The sequence below is a fragment of the Macaca nemestrina genome, chromosome 13 (assembly GCF_043159975.1).
Source record: "Macaca nemestrina isolate mMacNem1 chromosome 13, mMacNem.hap1, whole genome shotgun sequence".
Taxonomy (NCBI): domain Eukaryota; kingdom Metazoa; phylum Chordata; class Mammalia; order Primates; family Cercopithecidae; genus Macaca; species Macaca nemestrina.
In genome coordinates, this window is record NC_092137.1 from 3,331,436 (window position 1) to 3,357,235 (window position 25,800).

Sequence of the window (25,800 nt, forward strand, 5' to 3'; positions counted from 1 at the left end):
GGCTGAGGCGGGCAGATCACCTGAGGTCAGGAGTTTGAGACCAGCCTGGCCAACAGGGTGAAACCTCATCTCTACTAAAAACACAAAAATAAGCCGGGCATGATGGTGCATGCTTGTAATCCCAGCTACTCGGGAGGCTGAGGCAGGAGAATGGCTTGAACCTATGAGGCAGAGGTTGCAGTGAGCCAAGATTGTGCCATTGCACTGCAGCCTGGGCAACAGAGCAAGACTCCGTCTCCATAAAAAAAAAAAAAAAAGAAAAAAGAAATCTCCTTGTGGTCACAGGCCCTGGGGGTTACTCCTCCTGTTCTGTTTCCTTTACACAACCCCTCCTGCTCCCATCTTCCTACCTCTCTCATCCCGTGCTGCTCCTGCCGTCCACGCTTCTCCTGCCGTCCACCAGCTGCCAGGGGCCTCCCCAGGGCCATCCACACCTCCATGCCCGTGTCCGTCTCCAGCTCGTTCTCCCCCACATCTGACACCCCACCTGCAGCATTGAGGGTGCCTCAGTCCTCCAGGAAATCCCCACTTTGCTTGGCTCCTGGATACCCCATGTCCTGTGCCCTCCCACCCCCAGACTCCTCTGAAGGAGGATTCAGGGGAATCTTCAGCTTCTCTGAAGATTCCTCGCCCCAGGGCTCACCTAATGCCTTCTCTACGTGACTTTCCTGTGGTCTCCTGGGGGCCCTGCCATCCGCTCACCATTGAAGGACGCTTGTGTCGCTTCCAGCACTTGGTGATTACGCCTGGGTAGAAATACCTGTGTATAGATATTTACACAAACATAAGTTTTATTTTCTGGGGCTGGTGTTGGCAAATAGTCCCCAGGCCACATCCATCCACTGCCTGCCTTTGTAACCTTATGGTGTGTGTCTGGCAGGACAATCACAGAGAGGAAAGGGACAGGGACTGTGGCCCTCAAAGTCTAAAATGTTTACTTTTCAGATCTTTTCTAGAAAAGGATCCAGGGTAAAGATGTGAGTGCTGACTGGTGTGGTGAGCGTGTGTTTAACTTTCTAGAAAAGGATCCAGGGTAAAGACGTGAGTGCTGACTGGTGTGGTGAGTGTGTGTTTAACTTTCTAGAAAAGGATCCAGGGTAAAGACGTGAGTGCTGACTGGTGTGGTGCGCGTGTGTTTAACCCATGAGAAGCCAGCCACCCGGGTGCACAGTAGCCTCACCATTGCACACACACAACGCACACACACCAGCGGCTGTGTGCCAATCAGAGGCAGTAAACCATCCTCCTCTGACTCCAAACTTCAGTCCTCATCTGTTCAGTGGCTTCCATCTCAAACAGGCAGGATCTCCAGTTCCCCTCCCCAGGAGGCTGGGCCTCCTGCCTCATTCCCACGCCAGCCTGCTGCCTCCCTACCTGATCCACTCACCCAGGCACCACCCCACCCCAACCCTGGGCCTTGGCTCACGCATCACCTTCTCAGAGAGCCTGGATCCCACAGCGCTCCCTGGCCCCTCCTCTGCACTTCTCTGTGGCATCTGTCCCCATGTCACCTGATGGCCCACAGGAGCACTCACTCCAGGGGAGCTGAGACTTGCCCTAATCACAGCTGTGGCGGCAGCAACTGCAGGATCTAGAAGTGTGGGTACACAGTAGGCACTCAATTTATGTTTGTTAAACAAACACACACAATTTCTTTCAAGTGACAGCAACTGAAGGGAGGACTGACATTAGATGCCACGCATTCCCCACACATGCAGGTTTTACCTGGAAGCAGAAATGTTGGAGGGTCTGCAACACACCTGTCTCTGCCCACACCCACTCCCCACCGCCCCCACAACCAGTGCGCCCCTCCTGACACCCCCACCAGTGTGCCCCTCCCAACGGAGGCCCCTACCAGCGCGCCCCTCCCCACCACCCCCCTCACCAGCACACCCATCCCCACTCACCACCCACCTGCGTGCCCCTCCCCACGGCCCCCCCACCTGCGTGCCCCTCCCCACTCCCCACCCACCTGTGTGCCCCAACAGCCCCACCCAGTTGTGTACCTTTACTGACTCCCCACCAGCAGCGCCCCTCCCCACGGCCCCACCCACCTACACACCCCTCCCTACGGCCCCCATCTGTGGACCCCCCCTCAGCAGTTGTCCTCTCCCCCAGGACCCCACCTTTTCACCCTTCCCCTATGGCCTCCACTTGGCTGTGAACTCCCATCTATGAAAACAAAATCCAGGACGTGGCCCTCTGGGTGCACAGTGTCCTCAGCAGCACAGCACACGTGCCGGCGGGGGCACTGCAGCAGGAACGTGTCCTTATTGCAGGTTGGGCGAGGCTTGTCCTAGAATTGTCAACGCCCGGAGCTGACGGGCCGGGGAGCTCAGCCCATCCTTCCCCATCATTACGGATGAGGTGACTGGGGCAGCAGAGCACAGAAGTGGCCCTGCAGGGACACCTGGCCAGCTGGAGGCTTAAGGGAGTCGGAGCCCAGAGTCCAGGGCCCGGGTGGCTTCTCCAGTGGGAACACCAGATGCACAGAACAGACCCCGCACAGCCAAGGGAACCACGAACCAAGGCGGCGAGGTCAGTGTTTGAGGATTCCTAAGGAGAGGCACTGATGAGTGTAGGGGCCTGTGAGCATGAGGTCCCCGACAACTGAGACGTGGGAGCCCAACCCCAAGCTCCCCGGTGAGGGAGGACGGCACCTCCAAGGCCACCAGCCAAGGTGGGCAGGACAGAGCACAGGACAGGCTGCAGAGACCAGGAGAGGCCCAGGACGGGCAGAGCCTGTGTCTACAGCAGTGAAAATGCATCACACCAGTTCAGCGCAGGGCGCGAGCCGGGCGCCCACCACTGCCGCAGCCAGCGGGAGTTCCATGGCCCCCAGGAGTTCCATGCTAGGGCAGCGTGGAGAGCACACGTCTGTCCATCTGCATTTTTCCTGGGTCAGGAAAGAGAAAATGGACAAAGACCCAGGAGATGCAGTCACAGGGCAGAGCTCCTGCAAGAATGAGCCGAGCATCTGTGCAGCGTGGATTTATTTTATTTCATTGTTTACTCTGAAGAGAAAGAAGAGTTACTATTGCAGGAACATTTTTTTAAAAAGTGAAACTCCTAACACCTTTAAAACAGAAAATGTTGTTATTCACATAACAATGTGGGGCTCCGTCTCTGCCGACAGCGGCTGGGTTCAGGCGTCAGCTGTGCCGTCGACAACAGCTCCATTCACCCCATTCATAAACGCTGCTGCTAGAGGAAGGGGACAGCGGCTCTCCCAGAGAGGGAGCACCTGGAAAATGAGTCACCGCCAAAGAGCTGTGACTGTTTGGGAACCTGCCAAGAGCATAACCACCCAGTGGAACCTGGATAACTCAGGCCCGGGAGTCACAGCAGGATGTGGTACTTCAGGGCCCTGGGCACCCTGTTGATCACGAGCCTCCCGTCATAGCTCAGGGAGGCAAACAGCCACGGGTCGGCCGAGGACCAGTCCACAGCGTAGACGCTGTCCTCGTGCTCCTCGTAGGTGGCGATGACGTTGTCCTGCAGGGGCTCCTTGCTCCTGCAACGCAACAGAGACGGACGTGAGCTCGGCAGCTCCGGTGGGGCGGCCAGGAGAGGCGCAGGGAGGACGCGAGCGCTGCCATCAGGAGATACGAGAGGTCCCGGGGCCTCAGCTTTCTCCGCTGTGGGATGGGAAGAATTAGAGGAGCCCACGCTAAGGACAGTGGGGTGGTCCCTGCAGAAGCCAGAAACCCTCACTGTCGCCGTGAGGAGCAGGCGTTTCTCAAAAGGTTTATGGAAATCGGCGACATTGGCACGTGGTATCTTGGTTGCTTCTGTCCTTGGCCCACGGGAGCCTGGGGTGATATTCTGTCGGAGGTCTTCCAAGGGCTTCCTTTGCTCAGGGGAAAGATTGGGGGAAGCGGTCACCGTGTCTGGATAACACAGGATGTAAAAACCCCTGTCGCTTGAGCAGAAAGGACCCTGGGAAGCAGCTGGTCCAGCTCCTGGCTGTGCAGGACTCAGAGGCTGGGGCCCGAGGGGCCGTGCTAGGATGGGAGTGGGGCTGGACTGAGGATCTCCCCCCATAACACCAAGAGGAAGACGACCCTAGCCCAGTGGGAACAGCAGGGGCGTGACCTGCCTGGCCTCACCCAGGATGTTTTCCCACCTCGCCTCCCTTGACTGAGTTACCCTCACTGGGAGCCCTGGCCAGGGGATCCTCACACAAGAGCCACCACTTCCTCAGCATACGGCGTGCGCGTGGGGAGGGGCCCTGCCTGGCTCACGGTGGCCACTTTCCGGCGGACACAGGCTTCTCTGGCACTTTCCTTCCCATTTCACAAAAAAATTCCCACTTAATTTGTGTACCGCACTCGAACTGCTTTTGCATTTCTTTGTAGGAAAATGCTTCGCCCCCCCAGCGAGACGGACGGACCCTCCAGAGCTCGCACGGTCTCTGGGAAGTTGGCTTCCCACAAAGTGGACCTGCCAGTGGTCAACTGCTGTGGTGTGACAAATGCCAGGTGCAAACCCTCAGGGGGAATAATGGTTTCCTGACTGCAGCAGAACATCAGGACTGAGGGGTGTCCTAAGACGTCTGTGTAGCCCTGATCACCTCCTTCCTTCCTGCCTTGCTCCCATGACACTGCCGCCCGGAGGACAACTCCAGCAGTCTTCCGACCAACAGGCCCATCGGGCTCCTTCCCTAACAGGGACAGACATGGTGAGCAAGTGCAGACTCCCCGGGCCACTGGCAGAGAGGATGGTAAAGGAAGCCAGGCCCAAAGGCACCAGGAGACCACTGGGCACACTCCATCGTGCGTGTGCTTAAGTACTATTCTACGGCGGACTGAGTTTCTAAGGATCGAACAGAAAAACAACAGAGTCTGGCTCACACCTGTAATCCTAGCACTTTGGGAGGTTGAAGTGGGCAGATCGCTTGAGCTCAGGAGTTTGAGACCAGCTTGGGCAACATGGCAAAACTCTGTGTCTATAAAAAATTAGCCAGACATGGTGTCGTGCACCTGCTGTCCCAGCTAATTGGGAGGCTGAGGTAAGAGGATCACCTGAGCCCAGGAGTTCAAGGCTGCAGTGAGCCATGATCGTGCCACTGCACACCAGCTTGGGTGATGGAGTGAGGCCATAGAGTCAAGAGACAAACAGATGGGCCCATCGCCACTGCAGAAAAGAGTCTGAAGACAGAGATCTTCCCACAGAGGAATCTTAGACCAAGTTCAGGTGGGTAGGGCAAGAATTCAGACAAAAAACAGTGCAAAGCATCCTAAAACAGAGTGACAGACCCCACCATATTTCAGGGCTCTAACTGTCCAACTTCACAGGGTTTTATTCCAGACCTCCTTCCTCTGCAATCTGGGGCATGAATCTCTGCGGTTGCATCTCAGTCGCGCCCAGTCACCCCCCAGGAAGCAGCTGCCACTTGTGAAGGTGGGCCACTGAAGGACACAGGGGCCCTGGCACTGCACCGCTGACCAGATGTGGACATGAAGAGGGTGCCCTTAGCAATCTCCCATCTCACCTAGGATCGGAAATCAAAGTGCACCGGAAAAAGCTTTGGGAAAATCCAGAACAATGAGGGTATGACTAGAAAACACACATCACGGTTGACCACATTTTGTAGAGTATCTAGAAGCGAAGTAGGACCTGCGTTTGAACTGGGAAGGTTGGCCTGGAGTCTCAGCCCTGCGACCAGTCAGTGGAAGGCCCATGAGCTGATGGCCAACAACCTGACCCCAACACGCTCAAATCCACGCCAGTGAAGACGCCAATTGGGATGCGTCTCTTACAGGGAGTGCTGTGAGGATTGGGATATATTCGTTCTCATTATTGTTCATGCTCAAGTTTGAAGACCAGTGACAGTCTTTTAAATCTTACAGATTTAAAATATTATTATTCTTATTGCATTCAATAAGAATACAAACACAAACACAAAGAGATCTATTTTAAAACCGCACCTAACCCCAACCCACCTGCAGTGCCTCCCATCTGGGCTGCTAATGACGGCACCCCTGGAACTGTGGGTCCCCACAGCTGCAGGGGGGAAGGACAGTGTCCCCCAGACGCACACCTGTAAACTTTCTATCTACGCAGCCTGGCTCGGGAGATGGCTGTGGGGAAAGGAGGCTCTGGTACGGTGTGAGCCGCTTTGCAGCGCATGCCCTTACTTCTCCTCGGAACGGTGGTCCTCCTGGTCACTGATGTCATCGTCGTCTACCAAGTGGCCGAAGGGCTCCGACGAGATGGACACCATGTTGGAAAGGATGACTCTGCTGTCACTGCTGCCAGTGAGGACCAGCTGGTCGTGAGAGTGGTTGTAACGGACGTTCCACACCCTGCAGAGGGCAAAGCAGCTACTGAAATGACCCGTCACCCACAGCAACACCAACAACACGCCACACCGCCCCTGAGGGCCCCACGAGGCTGGGGCTCACGTTAGACACTGCCAGGCAATCAGCCCCAATCCCAGGGCCTGACAGAAGGCAGTTTTCCGCTGAGGGTGGGTTTGCTGTAGGTTTCTCTTGAGTCCCAACAGACAGACAGGGAAGACTAAATGTTGGCTGAAAACTGCAGGAGGAGAAGGCTGATCACTCAATATTTCAGACAAGCTTTCTAAAACTCGAAAATAAAAACAAAAAAAAACTGCCCCAGAAGCAACATGTGGATTAGCGATATCCTATAATATCAAACAAGCCTCACGGCATGTTCCCAGTTGGCAGTGACTGTGGGTCCGGAGACCAGGGCATGGCGGCCTCCTGGGGCACGAGGGTTGTCCTTGGTTTTGGCTACTGGGATCAGCTTTCTTTCTGGCACGGGTCCTAGAGCCTGGGAGCTTCTGCCTCCCAGTCATGCTGAGGCCAAAACAAGCTCCAGGGCCCGGGTGGCAGACAGTGCTGGGCGCTTGACACTAGGAGGTGCACCCAGCATGGCCAGGGGCACAGGGAGGCCCAGCCACTCAGACCACAGGAAATTCCAGCAAGTCACTGAATTTATCAAAACTGTGCACTAGTAATCCAGGCTTTTTACTTTCTGATTGCAAAAACAATATAGCTTCAGATAAGTAATTCAAACAATTCAGAGATGCAAGGAATGCCCCTCTTTGACTGGGGGAGGATTCCTGAGGAGCTTCTGGCTCTTACTCTTTCAGACATTTCCTCTGCATACCTCTGTCACTCACACTTGTGTACACCCCTGCGTGTGCACACACGTTTTATTTGCATAAAAATGGATTCATGCTGTACATGCCACTGTACAACTTGATCTTTTTACTTAGCAAAAAGTACCAGGCACATTTAAAAACATTCAAATAATATGTTAGGGAGAATGAGTGACCTCGGACATCTTCCCAAAGCCACACAGAGACACTCCACATTCTCCTGACAGCTGCCTCATCTCCGCTGCATGGATGTCACCCAATTTACTTAACCAGTCCCCTAGTGATGGACATTTGGGTGGTTTCCAGGTTTCCGGCATTACAAACAATGCTGTGTGAACACCTGTGCACATTTATTTTTGCATACTTGAACCAGCACTGTTTCAAGAGAAAACAGAATTTAATGTTTTTCTTCTTTTCCTATGTTTATAAATCACAAACATTCAGATTTGGAATTAGTGTTTCTTTAGGAAAAATAAAACTGGGTTGATTGAATGATGCACAGCAGCACAAACGAAGCTGGTTTGTGTCTTTCCCAATGGCAAAGTAATTAGCAAAATCAACTGCATGATCCCCTCTTTCCTGAAGCAGCCAGGAGCGGCCCTACCAGTGGGAGTGCTCCTCCAGGGTCTTCACGGGTTCGGTGACGTTTCGGGTGTCCCAGAACTTCACCTTACAGTCGTCTCCACAGCTGGCCAAGTAGTACTGCTTGTTGGGATTGAAGTCAAGATCCCGCACCAGCTGTCCGTGGGCATTCTCTATGCAATAGATCTGGCTGAGGGAGAAGGAAGAACAGTATAGAAAAATAGCAAGCGGATTATGCAAAGCCACTGAGTGCTGCAGGCACGACTGGTTTCCCGGGACCCTGTCAAATCCCCCGGCCCAGGGTGCTCTCGTCTCCTCGGCGTTCCTGCCCTGCAGGAGGAGGCTGGCACCAGCGCCTCCATCCCAGCAACCCTGTGCGGTCGCGCCACGCTCAGCTCTCCAGGAGCTTATCTGTGACCCTCCGGGCGAGCCATGGAAGGGATTTTGCTTTGCAGCCGTTAAAAATGTGACTTAGTATCTTGAGAATGAGAGCATGCCAAAGGGGCTGCAGCTGCCACGGGGACGCTGAGGCAGACGTCTGGACAGGATGCCTGACGCATTTCTGGAAGGATGTAGTGAAGAAGGAAAAGAAAAAGACAGGGAATGAAGGTAGAATATAGTGTTGGGAAATTATATATATATATACACATATATATGTATGTATACACACACAAAAATATCTATCTATATACAGATCTCTATATATACAGAGAGAGAGAGAGAAAGTGGGGAGCAGTGGGGAAGGCCATGGAAGCAGGAAGGGGCCAGCTATCTATCTATCTATGGATATATACAGAGACAGAGAAAGAGAAAGGGAGGAGCAGTGGGGAAGGCCATGGAAGCCGGAAGGGCCGTGTCAGCTGGGCTTACCCTTCCACTGTCCACACCAGCTCCAGGTCCAACACTGCTGGTGGCCAGTGCAACCCACTTGCTCCAGGGCAGGAGAAGGGGACTCTTTGAAATGAGTCACACAGCTGTTCACAGCATATGCGTTTTCACACTCACGTGTGCATCTGTGGGCACACCCACATATGTATGTACACACACACACACACATCCACACATGAGAGGGCAGACATGCACACCCGCACTCACACACCTCACTTTGCCCTGGATCCTATGGTCCTTGGCTGCTCCTCGCAGGGTCTGAAGTCATAATATCCTGCCTATGGCCTCTGATGTCATGAATCCCAGAGGACAGGTCATCCGGTGAGGCTGGACAGTGGCTTGAAACAAAAGGTTGCAACCGGGAAAGCAAAGAACCCATGGCCTGGAGCTGCCCAGCGGCTCCTGCCTGCACGGCCTCCCCAGCACTGCCGTGGGCGGGACTGAAATCACTCCTGCATTGTTTACCTTCCTCACCCGCAGGCTTCAGTGGGGCTGATGAGCAATGGGGAACTTCTGTGCCTTGTAATTTGCTTCACTTATCTGAAGACCATCATTGTTCTCTGCTCTCCAAGGCAGATGAACTCAATTCCTTTCATCTTTTTTCTCTCACATTAGAACTCCCAGCCCTAAACCACTTTTAAATCTTCTGGTTTTTATATCCTGCACCTTTTCAATATCTTAATATTTCTTCCCTAAAATATGATACCTAAACCTTTAAATCTTTCAAGGGAAACAGGCAAAGGTAGAAAATTAAAAGCTTGGCAGATTCCCAGGGAACTGGATGGACAGTCGCACGGGCACGACATATTAACTAAAGGTTACTGCATGCTCCATTGCCAGTAACTGTCACACAAAAGCATCACACCACCTAAAAAAGCACCAAAGGCATCCTGGCTCCATGCAAACCAAAGCTGTCTGCAAAAGGAGAAATGACAGTCAGTGAGAAGGCGCCAGGACCCTCTGGGCTGCGCTGGCACGTCCTCACCACAGACACAACACGGGCAAAATGAGGCCACTGCCAGATGTCACCCATCAAAGCCACGGACATCTTTTTGTTTGCTTATTTGTTTGGTCTGTAACGTCAGTCTTTGAGTTTCTTGTCTTCAGATACTGAAATTCTTCATATCCTTCAAAGAACCATGCAGACGAAGGACATGATGACCACAGGACATGGAGAAATGGATTTCAGCAGGATGTTCATCACGGGCTGAGTCTGTGGTTTCCAGCTTCTGATCAGGAAACCAAACGAGCCCTCTGCACAGACGTGCACAAGGGAGGAAGTGGCGACTGATTCTTCATTAGCCCCTGAGTTTTCAGAGGGGCCTTGGAACTAAATCTAAAGTTGTGCCCCCACCCTGGAATCAACACGAGTTACTGCATGACATCCGTCTTTTCAGCTCGGTGATAAATTATGGTGTGCTGAGGGGATAAACTGTATCTTAAAAAAGCTTGTGTGGGCTTCCGTTGCCACGGCAACAGACGTGCTACCATCACTCCTTTGCCTATCAAAATCACAACTGGAACGGAAAACTCGCTCTTATTTGTTCCATTAGAGCTGCTGGCTGTTGGGTATAATTACTTAAATGACAGACTATGATTGCCCTATATAGGTGTGTCTCCAGAAGGCACAGCTACGGTCAAGGACGACCCCAGGAGAGACTTAACCTGGGGACTGCAGCTGTCAGCCTGCAGTGGCTCATCAGAGAAGGGCACCCTGTGGTCCCCATCTCGCTCAGTGTTACAAAAGCCCCAATTCCTAGTTTTCATCGTCAACTGCTGTTAATGCAGGGATATCAACATGGAACATTGAACAGCCACCGAGGTGCACCGGTTCCACGGCAGTGGATGTGCTCGCTTAATCTGGGGTGAAGAAACAAGATGAAGATTTATGATTTCCTGCAAGAATGAGATGGAGACAAACCAACCATGCGCCCCCAAATACATCTGGCTCACGATCAGCTCCACCGTCATCCCGGTTCTGCTCGCTAAGGGAGGAGAGGAAGCGGGGCCCGTGCGTGGTGGGCTCACTGACCTCATGGTCCGGGTGTCCCAGCCACGGAGGGTGGTGTCGTTCGCTGTGGCCACCTGGGTGCAGTTGTGATGCGGACTCCACCGTCCCGAGGTGAACTTCAGTTGTCCCTTCCCTCCCAGGGAGGCTGAGCTGGCCAGCTGGGAGTGTCATGATGTTTTCCAAAGGAAGAAGAAAAGCAGAAGAATGTGAGGTCTGTTCAGAAAATGCGAGAGGATATCCTATATTCAAGGACATTACGGAAAATAATTACTGAGAATAATTAGGAAGCTCTGTCTTTGTTTCCTTTCCTTAAATGGCAAAAATGAACCTTACTTGGGAAAATCTATAAAACTGAGCAGAGCAAAAAATAGAAAGCATATTAATAGGCCTCTATTAAAGAGCACTTGCTTGCAAGTATGTGATTAGAGATAATCAACTCCAACTTCAAGGAAAACAATATAAAACAACTCAAACATCTGGCTCTCCCCAAAGAAAGAGACAAAACAAGTCAGGTACACCTGACCGGTTCTGGAATAACAAAGGGACAAACACATTTCGGTCCCTCCGATGCTGTCTTCAGTGCACAGCCTCTTCCCTCCCTTCGTCTCGAGGCCCACACGGCCTTCATGTGGCGTTTAATCAGACCGCCCCAAGCCAGTGAGCTGACCACAAAGACCTCAGCAAGGCCTTCTGGGGTTGGTGTTAGGGCTAAAACCTGCCTAAAAGAGGGTGGGCCCAGTTATGAGCCTGGGAGAAGATCCCCAGCTCTCTTCTCTGCCTGCCAGGGATTTCATGCACAAAGGCTGCGTGTGTGGGCTGCGTCATTATTTCAATTTGGGGTTTGAATTTTAATGCAAAGGACGAGTGCTAAAGGCAAGAAGGGTCCAGGTCTGCCCTAGGGTCCTCTGTCACACCTGCCCCCAAGTCCTCCCGAGGGACACAGTTCCCACCACTAATTCTGTTAACTTTCAAACCAGCTGTGCTCTTCAGAGCCCTCTGAGAGGAGCCTGCGGCAGGTGGCTGGTGAGGTGGGCCTGGCCGGGCCGAGGGCAGGTCCAAATGGAGCTGCTAGACAGGCCGTGAGAGGCCCAAGGACCGAGCTGGTGCTGGAGTTTATTCACCATCTCACGAGATTTACCAAGGGGCTTTGCTGGGCAGGGGCAGGGTGGGCACCCAGGCTTGAGGTGAACAAGGCCTGGAGGTCCCTACAGAGTGAGTGCCCGCTGCATAGACAGGAAGGGGCTCTGCCTGGAAACCACCACTCAGAACAGAAAGACAGGCGGTTCCCAGTGAGAAACAGAGCACGTCTAAGCCACGGGCAAAGGGCTTTCCGGAAAGAGCACACCGGCTGCAGATGCTCCTTGTGTCTCCCAGCAAGAGGCCTCCCAACTTCAGAGGTGGCCACTGGGAGGCGTGAGCTCCAAGACCTGGTGTCCCCCCAGTCCTGTGCAAACAGGCTGTGGGAGAGACTGAGAACTCAGAACAGTCCTGGTCAGAAGCCGAGAAGGACCCTCATCAGTAAGAGATGAGACGCTGCGCTCAGTCAGGGAGAGAGGCCACACCTTCATCTCCCACTCCTAAAGCCGGCTCCGATGCTTAGGAAAAGTTTCTGGCAACTGAAAGCCACCATCATTGCAGAGCCTTGTGGTGAAAAGAGGTCAAGAGAAGGTGGGGACACAAGAGACCCATTGGGGGGACAGGGTACCCATGACTCCATATCTGGGCAGAAGTGAGGAGGTTGTGTCTGCATCTAGGCAGCCACAGGGGGTGTGTTCACATCTGGGCAGAGGTGACAGGGCTGTGTCTGCATCTGGACAGAGGTGACATGTGTGTCTGCATCTGGGCAGGCATAGGGGGTTGAGTCTGCATCTGAGCAGAGGTGACAGGGGCGTGTCTGCATCTGGACAGGCATGGGGGAAATATGTCGGCATCTGGGCAGGCATGGGGGGTTGTGTCTGCATCTGGGCAGCCATGGGCGGTTGTGTCTGTATCCGGGCAGAGGTGATGGGGGCATGTCTGCATCTGGGCTTGCATGGCGGGGTGTGTCCACATCTGGGAACAGGCAAGGGGGTTAGGGCTGGGGTGGCACCTGGGGCCTCACTGAGAGCTGGGAGAAGAACAGCCACAGTGATGGTCAGAGGAACTCTCTAGGAATCGCTTGGACAGGGGCACCGGCAGGCCGAGGAGTGGACCTGTCCACTCCCTCCCAGCCCCAAGTGGATGGCTGCCGACAGGCTCCTTCTCTTGTTTATGGAGAGCCTCCTGCGTGCCCCCGGCCCAGCTCCCCTGTGCCCAGGTCCCTGCCCACCCTGGCCCACCACTTTTATCCCCACAACCAAGTGACTTTCAGGAAGTCAAAGGACGTCTCCTTAGGAAAAGCTCAGGGCTTTTGTTTTACAATATCCCTGGTAAACTATCTGCTCTACTGTCGTATGTACCAACGGTGACTTACTGATCCTCTCTCCACAGTAAGCTGAAGGGCTATTTCTGTTCCATGCAGGAAATGTTAATTGCATTCCTGCTGTGTGGGGACACTTGGCAGGCGTGTGTCCCACACAGGGACCAAGCAGGAAGATGCCAGGAGCACACAGAGGAGGAGGCTGGAGCAGCCGCCACGTGTGGGGCCTCGGGAAGCCTGTGCAGAACTGAAAGGTGGACAAGGGGGCAGGGCAGGGAGGGTGGCAGGGGCAGACACCAGAACGCGCAAGCACGTGTGATCACGGTGGGGTTAAGCTTGAGTCATGAACACCAGGCCAAGGCGTGCGCGGTGAGAGTCTGGTCAGCTCACCAAGGCAGCCAGCGCAGCGCCAGGCAGAACGGTGGGGACAGGGCTGGAACCAAGCACTGAACTTGGTGAGGACAGCCAGGGTCCAGGCCAGCTGTCAGCAGGACAGAGTGACCAAACCAGAAAGGCTGAGCAGGTCTCGGGTTATGGGCAGGGAGGCGGGCCAGGGCCTGTGCACTCAGCACAGTGACGGCAGCATGTGCAGCAGCTCGGACGCCAGACTCGAACTAGCGCCAGCAAAGGGAAACTGAACCTGAGGAGCCCGGGGTGTCTCAGGACCAAGAGGTGGGAACTACGTTGGACTTTGGGGCTGCCGAGCCCCAGGCACGTGCTCCCACCCTGAGCTGGGCCCCTCTCTCCACACCAGCTCCGTTTCTCTCTTTCTCACTCCGGCCTGGCTCCCGTCTGTCCACAGGGCAGGAGGCAAAGGCACCGGGAACACCAGGGCCTGACGTCCCCCTGACCAGGCACCCAAAGATAAGCCAACCCCTAGATGTCACCCCAAATTCCTGGAGAAGGAGGTAGACTGGCACAGCCAGGCCAGGCACTCGCCAGGAACAATCAATCATGGCGGAGGGGGGGATGTTAACAAAAGAGGGGAGTGCTCTGCTCATAAAATCAGAGGCGCCTCCCACCTTTCTATTTCACTCCATCAGATTTTACAGCATCTCTTCCTTCTCATTGCCTTTCCTTTGCTACAAGGGTGCAGCTTTTCCAGCTGGCGCAGGAGGCGGGCTCCCAAGAATGCTCAGCATGGACCGGGGCACAGAGCGGGGGCACAGGCGCCGCAGGGAGGGAGGGCGTGGCTCCCACAGCAAGCTCCAAGGGACCATGTAGTGTGCATGGTGGCACACAGGAGCCAAGGAGAGGGTCCCCCTCGCAAAGCTACCGAGAGAGAAAGAAAACGGAGCTGGAAAATTCACAACCCGAAACGCTAAGCCACAAGAAAACCTTTAGTAAAAGCCAATTTGGGAGTAAGTCAAAATAAATGTTGCCAACAGCAATGATGGAATACAGTTTCCTAAAGAGAAGAATTGGTAGCAATGATTCAAGTGTACACATTATTTCAGAAACACAGGGTGAGCTAATTTTTGGCTTTAACTTTGGCAACTTACAGTTAGTTAGGTTCAATGTTTTTTATTTATGTTATTTTATTGTTTTATTTTATTTTGAGATGGAGTCTCACCCTGCCGCCAAGGCTGGAGTGCAGTGGAGCGATCTCCTCTCACTGCAAGCTCCGCCACCCAGGTTCACGCCATTCTCCTGCCTCAGCCTCCCGAGTAGCTGGGACAGGCACCCGCCACCACGCCCGGCTAATTTTTTGTATTTTTAGTAGAGATGGGGTTTCACCGTGTTAGCCAGGATGGTCTCAATCTCCTAACCTTGTGATCTGCCCGCCTTGGCCTCCCAAAGTGCTGAGATTACAGGCATGAGCCACCGCGCCTGACCTAGGTTCAATGTCTTAACTTCCACATGGACAATATGAATGAAGAAATACTTTTGTAGTATTCCCTTTAGGTAAACAAAAAACAAGTCAAGTGAAATTTTTTACAGGTACTATTTCAGCTTTCTGAAGACCTGATTATCAGGTTAATGATTATTCACTGATGACAATGAATATAGTAAAAAAGACCAATAAGCAGATATGATGAGAAGGTTGGATATTGTTTCTAACTAATCAATACTGTGGTCCAGCTAACCTTCTACTAACTGTATTGGTTCATTATGAAACTCTTTAGGAAGACAGAATGCAAGGTCACATTGCTAGAAGGTAACGCAAATTAGGCAGAGTGACCTGGACACGTTCTTGATGACTCGTGCGTGGGAAACGCCACAGGGCCATTCCAGAAGGAGAAGGCCCAAAACCTCGAGCCACGCAATGCAAGCTGAGCCCCCAGCACAGCCATTCTGCCATCCCAATGCAAGCTGAGCCCCCAGCACAGCCATTCTGCCATCCCAAGTTCCTGCATTTCATCAGCTTCTAACCCCGTAAGTGCTCCTTGCAGAGGTTCATCAGCAAAATGGAGCACTGCGTGCGTCCAAAACCCACGGGATAAAACACGTCCGAGCCTTCAGCTTATGGACTTGTCTAGATTTTTGAAAGAGTAAGTTAATTAAGCCATCAACCAACCACCAATTAGCCTTGCAAGTGATCAACAAGTATTTATTGAGCAAGCTCCTCGGCCATGCCGAGTGCCATGATGGCAGACGTGGGTTTTGTTCTCACACTCACTGTCTAGCTGCAGAGGTAAAGGTGTGCAACGAAAAGAAATTACTCAACAAATACAACTCGTTATCAGTTATTCAATGTCAGGCCCTGTGCTGAGCTTTTATGTTCATTTCCTAGTGAAATTATCACAAGTCACATGATGTAGATGTGAATATCCCCATTTGACAGATAAGAAAACTGAGGTTTGGAACAATTAAATAATTGTACAATGTTTTAAAAGCTAGCTAACAAGTGACAAAGCCAGGGTAAACGATAATAATGTACGTTGAGATGGATTTCAAAGAAAGTAGAACTCATCCAGGTTACAGTAACTAGGGAAAGTTTTCATGAGGCTTAGGAACTGAGATGGGCTTTACCTACTGAACAGAACCTAAATCAGTGAAACACAGGAGTGAGCCATTCCTGGCAAAAACAAAAGCCGCACCAAGCAGAGAGGCAGGTAACGTAAATAAACCTGATTGAAGGGGAACCATGTGCCCGTAGTCAGAGACAAAACAGACCCGGCCAGGAGGCCGGAACAGCACAGCACTGAGTCGGGTGGGAGAGCCCACGGTCGGGGCGCCTCCTCCAGCTGGAGGGTAGATAAAAAAAAGCAGAGCTGGCAGAGGTGAAGCTGTGACATGAGGCGGCTGAAAACCAGGGAAGCTGCAGGTAGAAGAGACCCACGGTCAGCAGCGTGTGGGATGGCCCCGGACTTGGTGGCCTGTGGAGTCCCTGCCCCAGAGCAGGGCTGGCCTCTAACCAGCACAGCAGGGTGGGGTCCCTCGGCGGATTAGATGAGATCTGGGCTTCATCTTGCTGGCTGGGATGAGGCAAGCTCCACACTGCGGAGCCACATGGCCAGGAGCTGAGGGCAGTCTCTGGCCAACAGCTAGAGGAATCCAGGCCCTCAGTCCAGCGGCCCAGAAGGAGCCACATTTGACCAGCAGCAAGCCCAGCCCACTGACCCTGAGACCACAGCCTTGTGCGAGGAAGGCTTCCAGCAGAGGACCCAGCTGAGGTGTGCCTGGATTCCAGGTTATCCACACAAAAGCTGAGGTCACACACGTGGGCCGTGCTGAGCATTTCGAGGTCATCTGTTCCAGCAACAGACAACTAACACGAGGCACTGACCAGAGGTGAGGGGGAAACGCCCCCAGAGAAGGGGAGACCCTGCTGGATCTCAGCAGCTCAGGGGCGGGCTCTGGCCCCCGTCACTCCACAGCTGGGAAAACTAGAGCCCAGGGAGAACGGGCGAGCTGCCTGTGACCACAGCCAGCCTCAGGCAGAAACAGGAAATGTCTCCTGACTCCACTCCACTGATCATGCTAATGCCTGTACTCCCAGGCCCTGAAAACTTCACGCTCACAGGTGCAGAGAAGTCTGGAAGGTAAATTTTAATAAAAGCCTGAAAGATATTTCACCATCAATTTCTGACGGTCTACTCAGGGCAGACGGTACAGTGTAAGTTGTAAGGTTAATCAATCACATTTTTTGGTTTCCTGGGGACACGGAGACAGAACTCAGCAAGAACTCCACGGGGCGCGATGCATGCGGTAATCTTTTCCAGCATTAAAGAAGAATATTCAGTGCTTCCCGGTCCAAAAGCAATGATTAAAGGCGACCACAAAACTTTCAAGGGAGATGTTACTAATGCCGGGACATGAACAAAAGAATACACCTCCTAACGAGCAGAATGATGTCCCTGGCATCGTCTTTAGCAGTTCATGTGGAGCATATCTAAGAAGAGTCTCAGCACAAGAATTTGAAAGACAAAAAGCTATACTTCCTGCCATCAACAGCCACAGAGCTGACAAGGGTGGCTTGATTTGGAGGACAGGAAAACCACAGAGAACACAGCACTGCGCTCACAGCAGACCCTACTACGTGCCGGCATGCTCACAGCAGACCCTACTATGCGTAGGCTGCACTTACAGCAGACCCTATTACATGCAGGCCATGCTCATAGCAGACCCTACTACGTGTAGAACTGCTCACAGCAGACCCTACTACTTGCAGGCCGCGCTCACAGCAGACCCTAACACCTGCACGCTGACCAACACCAAGGAAACTGGAGGGCCAGCAGAGGCAGGCACGCACCACCCTCTCACCACGGCCAGAGAACAGCAGGGTGAAGAAACAGCAAGGCGTTTCCAGGGCGCAGGACACACGAAGCACCTGGTGCAGGCGTGTCCCAGGTTGTGCACCCTGGGCTGCATGGCAGGCGGGAGGGGCTGGCTCACAAAATGGCCATGCCCACCCCACCCTGAGCCCCTTCCCATCCCATCCTCAGGGACCGACACTGCTCTGAGGCGAGCAGGAGGAAACTGTTCTCACCAATGACTAGTTTAGACATGACTTGCCATTGTGTCTGACAATTGGACAGAGGCACCTCTAAGAAAGGCCTTCCTTACAGAGATGCAGAGAAATCTGCTTTCTCTGCACAGGAATTGTGGGAGTTTGCATGTGATGGCTGGAACTGCTGCAGCTGCCCTGCAGTCACGAAGGCAGAAAGCAGTCCCACGTGGATACGGCAGAGTGGAAAGATGCACAGCAACTGAGGCCTTGATGCTGTGGAGATGCTGAATCACTTTATTTCCATACTTCTTGTTACAGCAGATAATAAAGATTCCTCATTTGTTTAAGTCATTCCCTGTCTCCTGCAGCCAAATACATCCTAACTGCTGCACCTGTAATGCCCATTTGAGAATGCCAATGACACCTCTGGAAACTTCTCTTCCCTATCTCTGGTTGGGAATTCCAGTCCCAGCTTTGAACGTGAATACCCCGAGCTTGAATCTCAGCTCTGCTTCCCAGTAAGCCACCATCAGCAGATTACTTAGTCTCTTTGGGGCTTGGCTACAGCTCCCATAACTCACGTACAGCATGATACTAAAGAACCCACCCTGCAGGGTTATAAGGATTAAAGGAGATAATACATGTCAAATGTCCAGACAGTGCCTAGCACGTGGCAGGCATCTTAAACATGTTTTTCTTCGTCTTTACTATGACTCAAAAAAACAGCACCTTGGAACATTCCGAAGAGTTCTGAGCGGTCTCTATGCAGGGCGAACACTGACACTGCCTTCTGGAGCACTAGGGTCTGACGGAGGCGATGGAAATGAAATCTGCTGCAGTCCCTGAGGCCCAGCACCACCTTCAGGATGCAGAAGAAAAAGAAAAGGAAGAGGATCTGGGGAGGGCTGGGCTCTCCTGGCAGGACACCCAGGCTCTTGTGGTGGGATACCTGGCTGCCGGGGCTCCTGTTTCCAGATGGCAGGAGCTGGTAGCACCAGGGGCCAGAGAAAGGGTGGAGGTGGGTCCTGCCAGGGTCACACAGCAGGTAGGCCCTTGGCCCTGAGGGATGCTGCACACCCAGCTTGAATGGGACACAGAGCCCCAGCAGGCTGCAGGCTCCCACACACCATCAAGGGCACCATCTCCTGGGGAGACAATGTCTGAGGTGCACAGAGCTGACCCCCATGAGAATCTGCAATGTGGCCTCCTGGAAGAGTAGCGCCTTCCTGTATTAGAAAATGTACACAGGGCATCAGCTGTCCCCATTAGGTGACAGGACGGGATGTTTTAAACTTATTTTTAGTTTATTTCTAAAAGGATTCTATTTGTAGGACGAATATAACTAAAAGGGTTTTTTCACTCCTCCTTTGCTACACCAAAATCTAAGCTCTGTTTCTGGAGAAAAACTGTGTGTCTTAAACCCCAAAATGCAGATTTGACCTCAGTTTTACACACTCAAAATTGGAAAGGCCATGAGTACAGATCTGAATTTTTTTTTACCAAGATAGACTAAACCATAAAAAATATTTCTGCAACCCCAATTAGACATTAGTGATCTGTTGGAGAGGTGGGTCTAATTAGAGGCAATTCTTGGGAGAGGGAAAAAGATCTTTTCAAAAGAATAATGAGGGCAGAAAACACTGGGAGCGGCGCGTCATGAAAGCACGCCGGATCCCTCGTGTCTGAAATGTCATGATCACTTGCTGACTTTGGGGAAAGTCATTTAATTATGAAGGAGACACAGACTGCTTTCTGCGACCTCAAGTTCTGTCTTGCCTCTGCACGAGGGTCTTCTTGGTGACCCTCCTATTGGGTGACCTTCGCCCATGGCCCAGTGTTGGAGATCATGTATTACAGCTGCTCCGTCCGCATCCATGTACCCATGCACCCATCCACGTGTCCACCCATCCGCCCGTCCATCTACCCGACAGGCACACACTAAGTGCTTGCTGTGAGAAATGCTGTTGTCCTGTAACCTGTAATTCCACTGTTAAATTGACACTTGGTCAGGCCCAGGAACATGTCCCAGGTCACACTGTTAAGGAGTGGCAGGAAGGGGACCTGGTTTTGCAGGCTGCACTGCCGCCCCAGCTACAGGAGGACTTACTGCCTCCAGGCCTCCCTCGTCGCCCCCAGCTTAGGTCATCCTGGACTCTGTGCACCTTCCACTGACCCGTGCCTGTCCCAGCTATTCCAGCAAAACCTGAAATCTTACATTCAATGCATCATCTAGATACTGCAGGCCCTATAACCGCATGGCACATTAGAAAAGGCAGAGGCTCTGTGTTGGCCATCAAAGCTCCAGCAGCATGTCACAGCTCAGGTGGCCCTCGGACATGGCAGGCACTCAGAACAGGGTGCTGATAGAGAGCTTGTGCCAAAGCTCCCCAGGGTGAGCGGCTCCCCTTTCTTAAAGACGCCTGGTTCTAAAAACACACAATTTGTTGGCCGGGCGCGGTGGCTCACGCCTGTAATCCCTGCACTTTGGGAGGCCGAGGCGGGCGGATCACGAGGTCAGTAGATCGAGACCATCCTGGCTAACACGGTGAAACCCCGTCTCTACTAAAATAAAAAAAATTAGCCGGGCGTGGTGGCGGGCGCCTGTAGTCCCAGCTACTCCGGAGGCTGAGGCAGGAGAATGGCGCGAACCCGGGAGGCGGAGCTTGCAGTGAGCCGAGATGGTGCCACTGCACTCCAGCCTGGGCGACAGAGTGAAGACTCCGCCTCAAAAAAAAAAAAAAAAAAAAAAAAAAAACACACAATTTGTTTTGTATCACCAGAAAGAAGTCTTTGAAGAGCTTGGGAAACAGACGCTCAATTGCTCTCTAGCAACCAGAGCCACCAGCACCCAGCCACTTTTGTGTTTTAATGAATTTTATTCAAGATCTGAGTGGAAGACTAAAAAGAAAATGCTAGTGCGCTCCAAAATTTTAAAATCAAACTATATACGTAGTTTTATGATATTAAAACTATGCAACTTGGTAAATTATACTATGATATCAAAATATGCAACTTAGTAAATCACTGACTACATATTTTCTTAAAGATAATATCCAAATATATATAGATATATAATACATAATGTATATAAAAAACAAATGTCCAAAACATAAATTTCACTGGCCATTGTCTGAAACCCCTGGCTATAAAGGTGACATTTATTTTAATGACAAAGTCTCTGCTCAAAATATTTTGGAATGTCTTTTTATGAGTCTCACAAGGAAATCGGTTTTCATGTGGTTTTAACCCGTTTTCCACTAATCGGCTTTTGCAAAGCTTGCCTACCTATTTTATTTACCAGATTTTGTTCCAATCAACTTTTTCCAAAAATCAAATTCATGCTCATGGGACAAAATGTCACTGATCATTCAAGATACTCAAGTAAGAGCAAGTTATCTGAGAACCTCACAGACCTGAAGGAGGACAGGAGAGGTCTGGGCAGGCAGGCGTCGCTGTGAACACCTCTGTGCCTGGGTGGGACTCACTCCCAGGGCATCAGACGTTACCTGCAGCCCCAAATCTGGCACTCAGACCACGTCACCTTCAGAAACTTCCTCTGCTTCCATTAGCTTTCCTCATCTGTCAGTTGGGAGGGGCCCAACTATATGACGACAAGGTCTGTGTCTCTGTTTAAAAGGACTACTTAAAAATAGTGAGAAATGACCATGTGTTGGGAAAAGTCCTCACTACCCTCTCCAAAGTGAGCTCACTAAGTATCTGTTGAATAAATTTGGCCATGGCATTCTGGTATGCTGGGGGCGTGGCTGACTTCTTGCAGTCATAACTCAACACCAAATCCCCCAGGACACACTCGGCAGGTCCTTCTTCCGTGCGCGAGGCCCGCGGCGGGTCCTTCTTCCATGCGCAAGGCCTGTGGCGCGTTCTTGCATGAGTGAGGCTCGTGGCAGGTGCAGGCGTCTGGGGCCATCCCTGCTCCCCGACTCCCGTGTTCCTCCTCCCCACACGGCCTCCAGCCTGGGAATGACGGCACACACAGGGTCCATGCACGCTCATTTGGAATGTTTAGATTCTTCCCTCTAATTGCACAAGGGAAGAGCTCTCATATTATCAAGGTCTCCAGAAGCAGGAACAACTAGTGGAAGCGGGTGACCGGCACCATCTTTTCCGGGCCGCCTGCTGCCGGGAAGGCCGAGCGTACACCCGTTCCGTGTTTCTCTCACTAAGTACAATGAAAGCCTGGACACTGCACATACAACAGAGGGTGATTTGAAAGTTGGAGAGAGAGGGCAGGCCCACGAGGGGCATGAGGAGACACGCGGTGGGGCTCCCTGGGGTCTCCTTCTGCCTCATTTACTCCAGACCTGGAGAGGAAGAAGTGGGCAGCCAGGAAACACCACCAAGTAAGGCCCCAGAAGAGCCCACTGAAAGCCACGTTTTCAAAAAGGGGCAGCCGAGTAGGACACAAAACCCCTAGACAGTAACCATGTACTCCAGACAAGCAGCCCAGAAAAACCATGTCCGTGCTACTCCCACAACAGGGAAGCCTGGACTCCGTGTCCCCTACATGGCGAGGGTGGTGGAAGGAGGCCCAGACACCTTGTGCCTCTTAACCAAAGTGGACCATGACGTCACTGTCAAATGCACAGCCATCAGCCCCTCAGGAGAAAGCAGGAGACGATCTTCAGCATCCGAGTCATCTCAGCTCTCAGCCCTGGGACAAGGGACAATGCATAAAAGGAAAAACTGACAAACTGAACTTCATCGACATGGAGAACCTTCCGGACAATGGAGCATTACTCAGTGATAAAAAGAAATGTGCTTTCAAGCCATGAAAAGACCTGGAGAAACCTTCACTGCTTATTACTAAGGGACAGAAACGAATCTAAAAATCATCCACACTGTATGGTTCCAACTCTGTGACATCTTGGAAAAGGCAAAATGATGGAGATGGTGAAAACGTCGGGTTTGCAAAGCGCTTGGAGGGAGAGCGTGAGGAAAGAACCATCGTTGGGGCACAGAGGATTTTCGGGGCCGTGAAACAACTGTGTGTGACACCACAGCGGAAGACAGGTGTCAGGACACATTTGTCCAAACCCACAGAACGTCCAGCACCAAGAGGGAGCCCTAATGTCAACGAGGGGCTCTGGGTGACGGTGATGTGCCCATGTGGGTTCATCAGTGATAACAAAGGTCTCACACCAGCGGGGGATATGCTGAGAGTGGGGGAGGCTGTGGGAAATCTCTGTATCATCCACTCAATTTTGCCGTGAACTTAAAACTGTTCCAAAAAAAAAAAAAAAGAGAGAAACTTTTACTCTGAAAAAGACCCTACTAAAAAAAGGAAAAGAAAAGTGACAGAATAGGGAAGAACATTGCCAGCCGCCTCCACCTCTCAGGAGCAGAGACCTAAAACGCGAAGGGAACGTCTTCTCATTCAGGGTGAACGCACCCGTCCCACCCACATGTGTTTGTCCAGAACTCAGTCCACGGCCACACCCGGCTACAGAGAGGCTGGGAGTGAGGCTTGTCCTGGTTTGTATTGCCACAGAGGACAGGAGACAGACACTGGGACAAGGAGGTGCCCCTGAACACCGCCACGGCAATGACAGCCACATGCAGGGTGAGCATGCTTGATTTCTAGACAAGAAAACGATGTCCGCAGGCGAGTTGAGGAGGTCCCGGTGCTGCTGTCCCATTCTCCGTGTTCAGGTCTTCTCAGGGTTTACCTCCCCCTTCTTTTTTTTTTTTTTTTTTTGAGACGGAGTCTCGGTGTGTCGCCAGGCTGGAGTGCAGTGGTGTGATCTTGGCTCACTGCAACCTCTGTCTCCCAGGTTCAAGCAATTCTCCCTGTCCCAGGCTCCTGACTAGCTGGGATTGCAGGCACATGTCACGCCTGGCTAATTTATTTTTATTTTTAGTAGAGACGGGGTTTCATGATGTTGGCCAGGCTGGCCTTGAACTCCTGATGTAAGGTGATCCACCCGCCTCAGCCTCCCAAAGTGCTGGGATTACAGGCGTGAGCCACGGCGCCTGGCCTAGCTCCCACTTCTAAGTGAGAGCATAGTTTGGGTGGAGGATGGGAGGAGAGAGGACTGTAAACTCCCCATCGGTGCTGTGCTTATTACCTGGGTCATGAAGTCATCTGTACACCACACCCCTGTGACATGCAATTTACCTACGTCACAACCTGCACACGTACCCCTGAACCTAAAACGAAAGTTTAAAAATAAATAAATAAAATTTTAATAAAATATCAGAAATAAAAAGACAATTGAATCCACCTATGGGCACGCTGCTGTGAACAGGAGGGTGGCCGCTGGAACCAGTGGTCAGGTTCTACACACGAAGTTCTCCACTTTAACAAAACAAGCTTCTTTCTTTCCTCTGCACTGTGTCTCTTCCAGTTTGGAGAACAAGAAAGATGAAAACTGAACAGGCTTTCCAAGGTGCACTGGCAAGGGGCCACAGAACCCACCAACCGCCACCAAGTTCTGAGCCCCTCCCCACAAGCCCTGACATTAAACTCGGCTTCTGCCCACTGCTCTCTTGGTCCCCAAAACACAAACACTGTTTGCATTTACAGACACCCTGAACGTGGCATTGCTGCTGTCGCTAGGAGCACCCCCAGCTTATGTTTGTTTATCTGATCCTCCTGCGGTGCATTTTAAACCTCTGATTAGAAACTTTCCAACAGAAACACTGTGTTCCTGAAGCACACTCCCTTCCTTCGAAGAGGTGCTGTGTGTCACGCCGAGCAGATGGCACTCTCTAGATGGCCACCTTCAAGGAGCTCCTGCTCTCCTGTGTGAACAGAAGGCAGAGGTGGCAGCGAATCCTCAAGCAAGCTTCCTTCTTCTGGCTTACTGTCGGCTCCTTGACAGAAGCTATTTATTTCATGGCGAGTGAAAGCTGGGAGAGGTGAAGATGAATGAGCAAGCACAGACACAGGGCGGCCATCCCTCTGCCCTCACCGGGGTCTGTGGCCCCCACGGAACCTTCCACTCCAGGCCTCCCCTGAGTTCTGCTAATGATTATAAATGGCAAGGAATCTCCGATTTAATTGCAAAAGGTAATGATGCAGTGAGCATGAGATTAGATTCACCACAGAAGGCAATATCCTCAAACAATAAAAAAACATTGAGAAGCTGGGTGTGAAGATGGCTGAAATCGATCGGAAGGTTTCTGTATTAAATACTGTAGTGGAGGGTCGCAAAGTGATATTGACAGAACTGCTGACAGTGGATAAAAAAGGGGGAGAGAAAACTAAATTGATCTCTGCAGAAAATAAGTTACAGATTAATCACCCTACCATGAAATCCATTTGAGATGACCGAGGCTCTGAAGATGTGTTCACAGTTTGATTACAGAATAGGTCTCCAAAGTTGGGGCAGATGAGAACCTGCCGCATCCTAACGTGTGGGACTTGGGGTTTCCTTTCTCCCTGGCAACCTCCCTGAGACGGCGAGCACAGTAGGTGTGCAGAAGGCTCCAGCCAGCTCTTCCCACACCAGGAGCAGAGCCCTCTCCCCAGGTGTCTACACCAGGAGCGGGACCCTCTGCCCAAGTGTCTACACCAGGAGCAGAGCCCTCTCCCCAGGTGTCTACACCAGGAGCTGGGCCCTCTGCACAAGTGTCTTGCCTAAAGCCTACCATGAGCCTGGCGTTTTAATAGGAAAGTATTTTCCTCCTTCTTCCTGGAGGTTTACGGTTAAGTGGGAACGCCCTGCGAAAACACAGAGAGGGAAGGGACAAGGAAGGCATCGCCTTCGACCGTGACCAGGACTCTGCCAAATCTCCCGGAAGGTGGAGACTATGAACATATCTCCCCGGCCTGCAGGTGTGGTCCACAGGGGTCAATCTCAGGCATGAGATATGATTCAAGTTTCCTGTTTTATCTTAAAAGTTTGTGTGAAATTTGCATTCTACTCCAAGATATG

General features: G+C 52.1%; 1 protein-coding gene across 4 annotated transcripts in view; it reads right to left on the minus strand.

Annotated features, from left to right (window-relative positions):
* Positions 1-2,980: 2,980 nt before the first annotated feature.
* EIPR1 (EARP complex and GARP complex interacting protein 1) overlaps positions 2,981-25,800 on the minus strand; it is a 173,019-nt gene continuing 150,199 nt past the window's right edge. For all 4 annotated transcript variants that reach the window (XM_011768755.3, XM_011768754.2, XM_024797894.2 and 1 more), the window contains 4 exons: positions 10,632-10,768; positions 7,734-7,901; positions 6,141-6,308; positions 2,981-3,514 (listed from right to left, as the gene is read on the minus strand). In XM_011768755.3, the coding sequence (XP_011767057.1) occupies positions 3,340-3,514; positions 6,141-6,308; positions 7,734-7,901; positions 10,632-10,768 (648 nt within the window). In that variant the 3' untranslated portion in view covers positions 2,981-3,339. The remainder of the gene's footprint in view (positions 3,515-6,140; positions 6,309-7,733; positions 7,902-10,631; positions 10,769-25,800) is intronic.